General features: G+C 45.3%; 1 protein-coding gene across 3 annotated transcripts in view; it reads left to right on the top strand.

The window, feature by feature from the left end:
- LOC136627321 (zinc finger protein 585A-like) overlaps nt 1-12181 on the top strand; it is a 368397-nt gene that overhangs the window by 154101 nt on the left and 202115 nt on the right. The window contains exon 7 of one of the 3 annotated variants that reach the window (XM_066602327.1): nt 9756-11706. The exons of the other annotated variants lie outside the window; for them this stretch is intronic. Within the exon in view, the coding sequence (XP_066458424.1) occupies nt 9756-11440 (1685 nt within the window). The 3' untranslated portion in view covers nt 11441-11706. Of the gene's footprint in view, nt 1-9755; nt 11707-12181 lie in introns of those variants that run through there. 3 annotated transcript variants of the gene reach the window in all.

Below are 12181 nucleotides of genomic sequence, written 5' to 3'. Positions count from 1 at the left end.
GGGCATCGGTCACGACAAACTTCTCAGGTGGCTGATGAACCATCTTTTCCGACTCAGGGCAGGGACCCGAGAACAGTTCCTGGGAGTATGCCTGTTCTGAATCTCTCCTTTTCCCAGAGTAACCAGGTTGGGAGGAAGGAGGATCAGCCTGAGGATTTAGAGGTCCAGTCCCTTGGCTAGCGTGAGTGGACTGCATGTAACTAACTGGGTGTTATTACTGGACGCGTTATCCGTTATTTACGTCATGACCTGATCGCACTGTTTTGCTTTTAATAATGATCTACCACGCGGACCTGCAAAATGTTAAATGAAGCATAGATGCGCTCTACTAATCCTTCAGCAGCAGGCACTGTTTCACCCCACCCGGGACCTCGGCCTCTGCCCACACTCTCATTCGAACGCTCACATCCTTGACCTCGCCCCCTAGCCCTAGTCTTTATCATATTGTACAATGCACTTGGTCAAAATGCAACTCAAACTGCGAGTTATTTTGCGTACACGTATAGACCAAAATATACACTGTAAACGGTAATAGCATGCTGTTGTTAGATAGCGTGGATTGACAGGACGCACACAGGGGTATATAGCGTATGCTTAAAGCCCCCCAAAAAATAAAAAAATGATAGGAGTTTTGTTACTTCCTATCTACTCTCTGTACACCACTAGCAGTATACTGGATAAAACCGGTAACAGTATGCAGTATACAACTGGGATGCTTGAGAATACTTTGTGCGCACTGCTGCTCCCAGCCAGCCAAACTGCTGATGCACACAATGAGAGGAGTTGTACTCCTAGAAAGGACTGTTGGGTTCTTGGAGCAAGGATCCCTGCCTAATCACAACCTCTACCCTACGCTATCGTTTTCCCTGAATTCCAGCAGGTCTGTCCCTCAGCTAATGCAGCATGCGTGTTAGGCGAGCCTCAGGTGACCTCCCACACCCATCCTATCTAAATCAGTAAATAGATAGTCCCATGACAGGCTATCCAATGCCTATTCTATATCGAGTGCTAGAAGAAGCAGTGGTGAATTCTGGGATTGTGCGATGTGGACAAGGTTCAGAATTATTCTAACATTATCAGGGGCTTGTCGTGCAGGTATAAAACCCACCATGGTCCTTGTGGATCACGGAGGGAAGATATTTATTCATCCAGTTGGCAAAAATACTAGTAAAATTTTATAATCCAGGTTTTAGAGGGAAATGGGGTGGTAATTCTTTGGGGTGGTGTGGTCCTTATTGGGTTTAGGAATTACTATTATATGAGCATCTAAGAACTCCTCAGGTATATGTTTTCCTAATAAGAGGTCATTGTACAGATGAACCAGGGGGTCGATAAGGGACTCTACAAACTTTTTATAGTAGAGGGCAGTCAGCCCATCAGGCCTTGGGGCTTTGCCTAGCTTTAGGTTTTTTTATGGTTTCTTCTACCTCCTCCACCCCAATGGTTTGGATTAAATCAATTGTTGATTTGGGTCTAGTTGCGGTAGGGAGATCTCGTCCAAGAAGGACTGTGATGCTAGTGGGTGCCTCTGTGGTTTATATTTATAGACGGAGCTATAGAAATCTCGAAATGTCTGTGCAATTGTGTGGGTATTTGAGGTGTAGTTCCCATTGTTGGATCGGATAGAGTAAACTGTGAGTCTCTCTCTTTGCCTAAGCTTTGTGGCTAACAGCTTATCGGGTTTTTTTTAGCCAGTCAGTAGTAACAGGCTTTCGTCCACTGGAGGGCCCTCTCAACCTGGTCTGTGTAGAGGAGATTCAACTAAAGCTTAACATCTCTTATTTCTTTAATCTGGGCTAAGCTGGAGAGCTGTTGGTTCGCTCGCTCCAGGATGCCCAACCGCGCTCCAGGTTTACTATGTTCCCAGCTCTCTCTAGCTTAATGTGTGACGCGATATTAATGATCTGTCCCCTCATGTATTCTTTATGTGCTAACCAGACCCAAACCGGTTGTGAGTTGGGGATGACATTCGTATCTAAGTAGGTTTTGAGTTGGTCATTAATTTAGGAATAAGACACTGGATTTTTTAAAAGAGGTTCATTAAGTCTCCATCTTGCAGAGTGTGAGTGTGTGAAAGTTGATCCAGGAAGTGCAATATAACTATATCATGGTCCGACCAGACACATGGGATATTTCTGGTCTGAACCAGTGCCGGCAGAATCAAAGGGGATACGAGGATCTAATCTATGCGTGAGTAAGGCTTGGGCAGAGAGAAGGTGTAATTCCTTCTTGCTCCATGATTCTCCCTCCACACATCCGCTATTGCCAAATCCACCAGTGCGGCCCTCAATGAGACTCGCTGAGCTGGACATAGTCTATCAAGACCCGAGTAAGAATAATCCATAGAGAGGGACCGCACCATATTGAAATCTCCTATCCAATAAATGTGAGTATCTGGAATGTTTCGGAGTTTATTGGCTGCCATGGAAAAGAGTTTATGTGAATTTGTGGTAGGAGCGTAGGAGTTAACTATTGTTACTTTATTATCATAGAGAGAGCCCTGCAGAATAAGGAATCTGCCCTGTGGATCAGCTTCCATATGGGTGACGATCAGGAGGAGAAAGTTATAATGAGGATAGTAACCCTCTGGTGTTTCTTAGGGGCTGTTGAGGAATATATTTTAGAGTACTGGGGGTGAGGAGGAGAAGTGAGTCTCCTGTAGGCAAATAATGTCTGGTTTAAATTTCAAATATTGGGCCAGAGCTTTGCGTCTTTTTAGAGGCACATTAAACCCCTTAACTTTATGAGATAGGATAACTACCATTTTGCTGATTGTTTATTATTATATCTCAGTTCTTGGATGAGAGTCTCCATGGTTTCTACCCATTCGAGGCCTAGAAGGCCCTGATCTAGGAATTACAGCCCTTCCACAGGGAGCTTGTCTAGAAGATCCTACATATCGGAGGAGATAGACATAGTGCTTACATGTGGATGTTACCTTAGATAAAAACACATAGCTGGGAAAACTTACAACTAACAGAAACATAGCCACAATGTATTGGGCTTGTAAACGCAGAGTGGTCCAGACGTCAGGCGCGTTCCCCATAATATGTGAGACACCCACCACGTCCAGGGACGTTTCAGAATAGCACTTGAACAGCTAATCGCCCAGGGTGGCCCCCAGTGATAAGGAATGTCTTGAAATGTCTCTTGGGGGGTCAGAGAGATGCTTTGTAAAGACTAGTAGATGAATAAAGTCCAAAATTACAGCCCCCTCCATGTAATTCCCCACTCCAGGTGATGCTGTGTTACATATGGAAGAGTACCGTATAGTCCCGTAGTTGAATGGAGCTCCACATCACTGGGAGGGCTGATCTTGGCATGGAGATACAGTCATTGACCAGGTTCTCATTGGCCGCTGGCCTCTGGGTGTCACGACATTCGGAGAATCGAGGGGAATTCTTTCTTCCACCAAAGCACATCTTCCTTCTTCCAGGATTCAGAAATAATATATTTGCTGGATGATCTTCACGTTCAATGTGAAGGGGAAGTTCCATCTATAATGGATATTCGCTCTTTGTAAAACTTGAGTGAGAGGACTCAGACTTCTTCTTTTAGCCAGAGTGATTGGGGCAATTACCGCATAGATCTGGACAAACCTCGGAAGCCCCAGAAGCTCGGTCAGATTTTTTGCAGCTGCTGGTATCTGGTCGCTCATCGCGCTATAATGGAGTTTGAGGACAATGTCTCTTGGCAGATTTGGGTTGTTAAGTGTGGCCAGGGCACGGTGGATACGGATGATACGTAAGCTTTCTTAAAGGGGTTCTGACATGAAAAAAAAAAAATTGTACTCACCTTGCCTGGCCTGGCCCGATCGCCAGGCATGTCCCCTCCAGCCGGCATCTTCTTCTGTGCCTTTAAAGCAGAGCAGGAGCGGTCAAAAAGACCGCTTCCTGCTCTGGTCCGTCCGTCAGGCACTTCCGAGTTCAACGGACGGACCGCCACAGCAAGCACGTCACAAGCAGTGCTTGTTGTGGGCGGCCCGTCCGTCCTGGCTGAACTCCGGAGTGCTGAGCATGCGCAGTGGAGACGCGGCCCGTCCTGACTCCTGTCAGAGGGCACCTCTCCACTGCGCATGCGCGCGATCCCGGAGCGGCGCGGCTGCTGGAGGAAGAAGACTGCCTGCCGGGAGGCATACTAGCACTTTCTGCTTAGGTTAAGCAGCGCTGCTGATTAGAGTCACCTGATTGGCTCTTCGGCACCACGTGACTGCACAGCGTGCACCAATCAGGTGGCTCTAGTCAGGCTGCTTAACCTAAGCAGAAAGTGCTAATATGCTGCCGGGAGATGACCCCCCGATGTCAACAACAACAGGAGAACAGGTAAGTATAAGATTTTTATGCTTTAGCAGCCATTAACCCATGGGTTCCCTGGGTCCATTAGGCAGACCAGGGAACAATGGCTGCTAAAGCATAAAAACATTATTCGTGTCTGAACCCCTTTAAGAGACTTGTGTTAGCAGCGCAGAGAACAAATTAGTTGCAACTTCATGGATGTTAGTGATAGCCTCTGGCATACCTCTGATTCGGATATTGGCCCGTCTACTTCAGTCTTCCAGATCCTCACATTTCAATTCTAAAGCTTCTATCTGCTCAGAGTAATCTTCGCCCCAGCTCGTTCCTCATCCAGGGCATCTACTATGTCAACTGTCTTGTGTTTCAGATCCGTAATACGCTGTCCTAGATCATGTATCTGGCCGTTGATATCGCATAGTGTAGATGGTAATTCTGCTTTAAAGAGATGTTGAATACGAAGAAAAAGCGCTGTAACTAGAGATGAGCGAGTATACTCGCTAAGGGCAATTGCTCGAGCGAGCATTGCCCTTAGCGAGTATCTCCCCGCTCGAGAGAAAAGGTTCGGGTGCAGGCGCGGGGGAGCTCTGAGTTGCGGCAGTCAGCGGGGGGGGGGGGGGGAAGGGGGGGGGGGGGAGAGAGATCTCCCCTCCGTTCCTCCCTGCTCTCCCCCGCAGCTCCCTGCTCGCTGCCGGCACCCGAACCTTGTCTCTCGAGCGGACAGGTACTCGCTAAGTGCAATGCTCGCTTGAGCAATTGCCCTTAGCGAGTATGCTCGCTCATCACTGGCCGTAACGGAGTCTTCTGATGTTGATAGTGGGAGGACAGATAGGTCTCCTAGCGGTGGAGATGTTGGGTTGTCCATATGTGGAGTCTGAACCTGTGACCTCTCCAGTTCGGATGGGCTGGGTCGGAGGCTTGAGAATAGTTCTGGGAGTATGCTCTGGGATGTAGAAGGTCATGATTTATTCTGTTTGCTGTTTTTCTTTGTCTTAATGACAGACTTCAATCCGGCTCTCAATGAAATATCCAGGATGGGGGTGGAGCACAGGTCACGAGTGAAGAAGAAACATCGTGCCCGTGTATGTGGCCTTCCAGCTTAGTGGGGGTCCTAGTGGGTCTGCTGCATATAACTAGAAATAGGAAATTGAATTGGCTAGCAATACGGGGGCCTGAGCAGATTCCGCTGGTTGTGGTTCTTTGCAAAAATCGCTGTGCATGAACTGTAGAATACATATGTACTATCAGAGCCTGCCACTAGGTGGCGGCAGCATCCCGGTAGAAAGGATTTGTGAATGCAGTATCGAGATCTGCCACTAGATGTCATCAGTGCTATGGGGGGATGTTGAATGGAGATGCAGTTTCATGTTTCGCCACTAGATGATAGCAGTGTCTTGGAAGGAGATATTGTGATGTGTATGACAGTCCCCTTGGTCTGGAGCGGGGGACGGGCTGACTGCTTCTGAGGTCAGTTTTTGACCTGCCTCCTTTTTCTTTCCCCCCTTTCCTTCTCTTCAGCTCTTTTCTCCCTATCCTTTTGCTTTATTTCTGTGTTGGGCTTAGTGGGGAATCGGCAACACTCACCCCCTCAGGCATGGTGATTGAACACTGCAGCTGAGCTCCACCTGTGCTGTGCTGCCCTCTGCTGGTGTGTCTGAGCTTGCCGTTTGTCCGGTGGGCTCACAGGACAAGCCGTGGACACGGCCTCTAGGCTGGTTGGCTGGGCAGCAAAAACCCAGGCTGCGGCTTCAGACCCGTCACTAGGCTCCAAGTCCCCTCCGGCCTCCGATCTTCAGGGGAGTGATTGAATTAGGCCTGATGTATCTTCCCATTCAGCTGGAGTATAAACTATATATGGATGACATCTGATACCGTTATAGGTGATAACACATGATGGGCATTTACAGCACGGACATGAAACACACCTATGTGAGCGGGAACTACTATTCATTATATGATGTCTATACTGATGAGGGAAAAATGGTTTTCCAGCTCCGGTACTAAGGGTCCTTTTACACTGACCAACTCTGATCTGATGTAACCAGCGCTGATCGGTAGGCAGGTCAGTCGCTGCTGGTTTACTTATTGTTTTACATGGGCCAAGAATCGCTGCTATGAGAACTAATGATCTTTAGTCTGATGGCTGATGCACATAGGCCGGCTGGCCATCTCCTCGGTAATATGGAGGGAGGTAAAGCTGAAAAGCGAGTGTCAATAGTATGTCCGCTCAGGGATGTCTGGGCCATGTAAAAGAGATTTAAGGAACCATTAATTCCTATTAGACTCATCAAGCTGCTGTGTGCTAACACAATACTGAAGATGGAGGCAAAGACCCCGATAACAGAATCCAGAATGTGGAGACATAGACCCAAAGAACAGAGGATTCTTTAGAGGATGTAAGTCTAGTGCTGGAGTGTCAGGGATGTCGCTCACCAGAGACTTGGCAGGAAGACACCGAGGTGCTGATCATCATGAAGATCCCATTCAGACAGACACTGTTTCCCATCTGACTTCTATCCATCTATTTCATAGACCGCACTTAGATCCTTTATAGCCAATTAGACTATTAACATGAATGTGTTTTTTATATGGTTCACAGCATGTCCTATTCTGGTTTGATTCACGGACCAGAATCAGACATGCAATGTCTACTGCCTGCCAGCATGGGGCAGCACACAGTCCGTATGTGCCCATGTGATGTCCAATGCGAGTTCTCAGCACAACTCTCACTCAGCCATCTGAATATGGCCGACCAGATGAATCATATTTCAGGTGTCACATCTTATCTCTCAGCTGTGAGTGAATGCGGTTTCTTAGAATCCCACTCCCTTACATTGTACCGTAGATTATACAATCCCGCAGTGTGTGATCTCACCGTAATACTCTTCCAGTTGCCATAAATGGGCACAATTGGGAAACAGATTCCGAGTAGTTTCATCCTAATATAACGTCTGAGCCGATTATAAGGGGGTTGGAGATAAAGTAACGGCTTACAGATGTGTTCTCTAATGGCTCCAAAGAGTTTGTTCAGAATCAGGAAGAGTCTAATGGCCGGACCGCCATCAGGGCAGGATAAATGGTTACAGAGGCCCCCGCTGACCGCTGCCTGCCTGTCAATAAAGATATCAATATGTCCTGAGCCAAGTCAGTGATCGCCAAGTCAGTGATTACACATGACTGCTGCGTTAGAAGATTCTGCTGCCGGCACCCCGTCAATTGATTTCAGGGAAGGGCTTTAAATATAAGCCCTTCCCTAAAAATCCGAATGAAGTGTGACAGCTGCGGTAGAGAATTGAAGAATTCCTCTGCTGCATCTGTCACAGATGTGGACGATGTAGCAGCGGAGAATTATTTTTACTAGAGGGATGAAGGAAAAATCTGCCGCATGCAGCAGATGTGTTCTCCATCCTTGTGGGGGTCACGGCAGCCGCAGATAGGTAGGTATATTTCTTATTTTTTTACACTAAAGGTTTTCTTTTTCAGGGAGGGGCTTATGTGTAAAGCCCTTCCCTGAAAAAGAATGCAGGGGTGCCGGCAGCAGTCGCAGCTCCACTGAAAACAATGCATGGACCTGCATTCACGAGTGTTTTTGCACGTACATAGTCACGCACTGATGTGCGCACAAAAACACGCTCGTGTGAAGCAACCCGCAGGGTGGAAACACTCGGCGCAGTTGGCCACACAAAAACCTGGCATAATTACATGGCGACTGGCTGCAGTCGGTGGGCACGGTCTGGTTGTGTGTGACCGGCCACAATGTGTCCTTTCATCCATGTTTATTTTTTTAACAGGAAACAGAGCTCCAGAACCAACCTTAATACATAAATACAATACCAGAACCAAGGTCATAACATAATTACAACACCAAAACCAAGCTTGGTGATGTACATACATACAATACCAGAACCAAGCTTGGTACGTAAATACAGCAACTGAGCCAAGCTGTGTACATGTAAACAGAACCAGGAACTGTATTTCCCCTTTATGACCAGTTTCAGACAAGCGCATTAAGGGCTCAGTTTACAGATGTATCGCAGCCTGACTGCAGGTCTACAGACCCGAACTTGCGGCATGACCGGGAACTATGAAGTGTATAGGCTGCAGGAAGAAGCAGGGGCATACAAAGAACCCATGGGGACCTAGAGCAAATCTCAGACCCCCTCCCCCCCCGGAATAAATTAAAAAGTATGTAATATATTATTTTTTTCCTGTTTTCTTGCAACAAAACTTACTTCTCCTCCCTCTTCCCATTAAGCTGCTGCTGCAACCACTAGTTGACATTTCAGTGCCCCTCCACCTCCCTTTACACCCAATAATATGCCCATTGTGGTCTTACTTGATGTAATATTGCCCCCCGCCATGGCCTCAATTAGTAATGTGACTCGCTCTAAGGCTTCAATCAATAATATGACCCCCACTCTGTGGCCTCAGTTAGTATTGTGACCTCCTATGCTCCCAATCAGTGGCATAACTAGAGTCTTATGGGACTCAGAATAAACTTTAAACACCAAAAGGTATCAGCTTCATCATCCTCCAATGTCCCCCAAACAGACCCCATGTTCCATTGCCCCATTATCCTCCATTGTGGGCTCGCTCTCTCCAGCTCACAACGTGACCTCACTTCTTTCCCCCCTGTGCGGTCAGTCAAACTACAGTGAACGCTGGAGCCGGGGAGGGAGGTCACTCTGTCAGCCTATGAGAGAGCGGGACATGACAGTACCGTGAGTAAGACTGTCAGCACTAGTACTTGCAGGAGTCCCCGTACCTTTGAGAGCAGCGGCAAACATGGTGACCGTAAACCTTGGCCTGGAAGAACATGCCTCCCTGCCCCGATCTGATGTGACAGCATATCGCATTATTGAATGCACTAAGCTGTTTTACAGATGAGCAGTTCTATATTTGCTGCACACCGTGTGTTACTGACATCCGGCTTCATGGGAGATTTCTTTATGGAAAAACAGAAACTGATGTTGGTGCAGAAATGGCCGAACTCCATCTGTATGGAATATACTATTCCTGTAGCTACCGAGGACAGGAGCCCGGGTCTTGTGGAGGACTCTGCAAATTACTCTTCATGACCCTTATCAGATCCCCAGATCCCCTATATTGATGGAAACCAGAATTAGCTACTTTTAAGTCCCAATTCACATCTGTAGTTTTTGATGATTTGTTCTTCACTGACAATCACTTGGTGTTTAAGTGAGCTGCAAACCAAGTGACTTCGAAAGTTGCGCGATTCTCACTCAGTTTCTCTGTCAGGATCCGTGTTTACATGGGCAGACAGTCATCCATAATGGCTCTCTTCAGTCATAGCTCTAGCAGCTGTCAGCCTGTGTAAAAGCACCCATTGATGATGATTACCTTTTTCTACATGACTTGTTATTTGTATAGAAATGTTATAAAATATCAAGATCATTTTTAAAGTCTATAGTATTAAAGAATAATCAACTTTATTCTTGGCAGATGACGGTATCGGGAGCTCAGAGAGACATCTGATATCTGCAGATTGTAAAGCAGAGGATTGCGGTATCACACAAGATACATATGAAGAACCTGCCATTATCCCAGATATCTCCTCAGCCCTTCACAGCAAAGATCCATCATCTGATCCTCTCATACAGGTCCCATCTTCTGATTCATCACAGACTGATGAGCAGAATAGATGTCACAGGAGGGGAGAAGATCATAGAACTCACACAGGGGAGAAGACATATTCATGTTCAGAATGTGGGAAATGTTTTGCTCACAAAACACATTTCCTGCGACATCAAGAATTTCACACAGGAGAGAAGCCATTTTCTTGTTCAGAATGTGGGAAATGTTTTACATGGAAATCAAACCTTGTTAGACATCAGAGAACTCACAGAGGAGAGAAGCCATTTTCATGTTCAAAATGTGAGAAATGTTTTGCAGCGAAATCAGCCCTTGATATACACCAGAAAAGTCACACAGGAGAGAAGCCATTTTCTTGTTCAGAATGTGGGAAATGTTTTACACAGAAATCAGGCCTTGTTACACATAAGAGATTTCACACAGGAGAGAAGCCATTTTCTTGTTCAGAATGTGGGAAATGTTTTACACAGAAATCAGGCCTTGTTTCACATAAAAGACTTCACACAGGAGAGAAGCCATTTTCTTGTTCAGAATGTGGGAAATGTTTTACAATGAAAAAAAACCTTGTTACACACCAGCGAACTCATACTGGAGAGAAGCCGTTTGGATGTTCAGAATGTGGGAAATGTTTTATAGGAAAATCAGCCCTTGTTAAACATAAGAGAATTCACACAGGAGAAAAGCCATTTTCTTGTTCAGAATGTGGGAAATGTTTTATAATGAAAAAAGACCTTGTTACACATAAGAGAATTCACACAGGAGAAAAGCCATTTTCTTGTTCAGAATGTGGGAAATGTTTTACACAGAAATCAGACCTTGTTAAACACCAGAAAATTCACACAGGAGAGAAGCCATTTTCTTGTTCAGAATGTGGGAAATGTTTTACAATGAAAAAAGACCTTGTTAAACACCAGCGAACTCATACTGGAGAGAAGCCGTTTGGATGTTCAGAATGTGGGAAATGTTTTACAGGAAAATCATATCTCTTGCAACATCAAATAATTCACACAGGAGAGAAGCCATTTTCTTGTTCAGAATGTGGGAAATGTTTTATAATGAAAAAAGACCTTGTTACACATAAGAGAATTCACACAGGAGAAAAGCCATTTTCTTGTTCAGAATGTGGGAAATGTTGTACACAGAAATCAGACCTTGTTAAACACCAAAAAATTCACACAGGAGAGAAGCCATTTTCTTGTTCAGAATGTGGGAAATGTTTTACAATGAAAAAAGACCTTGTTAAACACCAGCGAACTCATACTGGAGAGAAGCCGTTTGGATGTTCAGAATGTGGGAAATGTTTTACACAGAAATCAGCCCTTATTAATCACCAGCGAACTCATACCGGAGAGAAGCCATTTGGATGTTCAGAATGTGGGAAATGTTTTACAGTGAAATCATATCTCTTACGACATCAAAGAATTCACACAGGAGAGAAGCCATTTTCTTGTTCAGAATGTGGGAAATGTTTTACATGGAAATTATGTTTACTGCGACATCAAAAAACTCACATAGGAGGGAAGACATCTTTTTAAACCTGTTTTGTCAAACCATACAAAAAAAAGGTTAAAAAAAAAGTAGTCACATGTCATACAAAAAAAGGGAAGTAATTTAGAGCACTAAGTGATGAATAAGAAATGTATGTATTTACCGATGATGAGCTGTTAGTCAGAAACAAATTAGCATCCAGATAACCCACCTTTATTATCAGCCGTGTACATAGAATATTTCACACTGATACATATAACTGCGTCTCTAAACTTGTTTCTAACTGTTCATAAAAATTTACTTGTATAACTTACATGTTTGTATTTGGGCCGATCTTTCTTCTTCCTTTTAGATGATGTTTCCACCACTGAGCCCAGCAAGGGCGTCTCCCCTCCATCTCATCACTATAGGGTCATATACTAGGAAGAGTCGCACACAGTAATATACAGCTGTGATCACATGGGAAAGGTTCTACAACTTCAGTGTAACATATCAGACTTTATTTATACAGGACTATACAACTTGGGGCGCACAGCCCGATAAAGCAAATCCTCCACATGTTTCACACTCAGATGAGCTCTGAACACACCAGATTTCAGGAGAGCCAAGAGTTTTATACATAAGTGACAACTTGGGAAATCTGCTGCGACATAATAGTCCACATTAGGGTGCAAACATTTACAAATCTGGTAGATACTGCCAACAGGAATGCATAAGATCTTACTTAGACTTCAGGCATAACAGAACCCGGGCGCACATCTCCGTAATCCAGTAAGACTCACGTAGGA

This window comes from Eleutherodactylus coqui, chromosome 5, assembly GCF_035609145.1.
Source record: "Eleutherodactylus coqui strain aEleCoq1 chromosome 5, aEleCoq1.hap1, whole genome shotgun sequence".
Lineage (NCBI taxonomy): Eukaryota > Metazoa > Chordata > Amphibia > Anura > Eleutherodactylidae > Eleutherodactylus > Eleutherodactylus coqui.
This window is presented reverse-complemented; position numbering and strand designations above follow the sequence as displayed.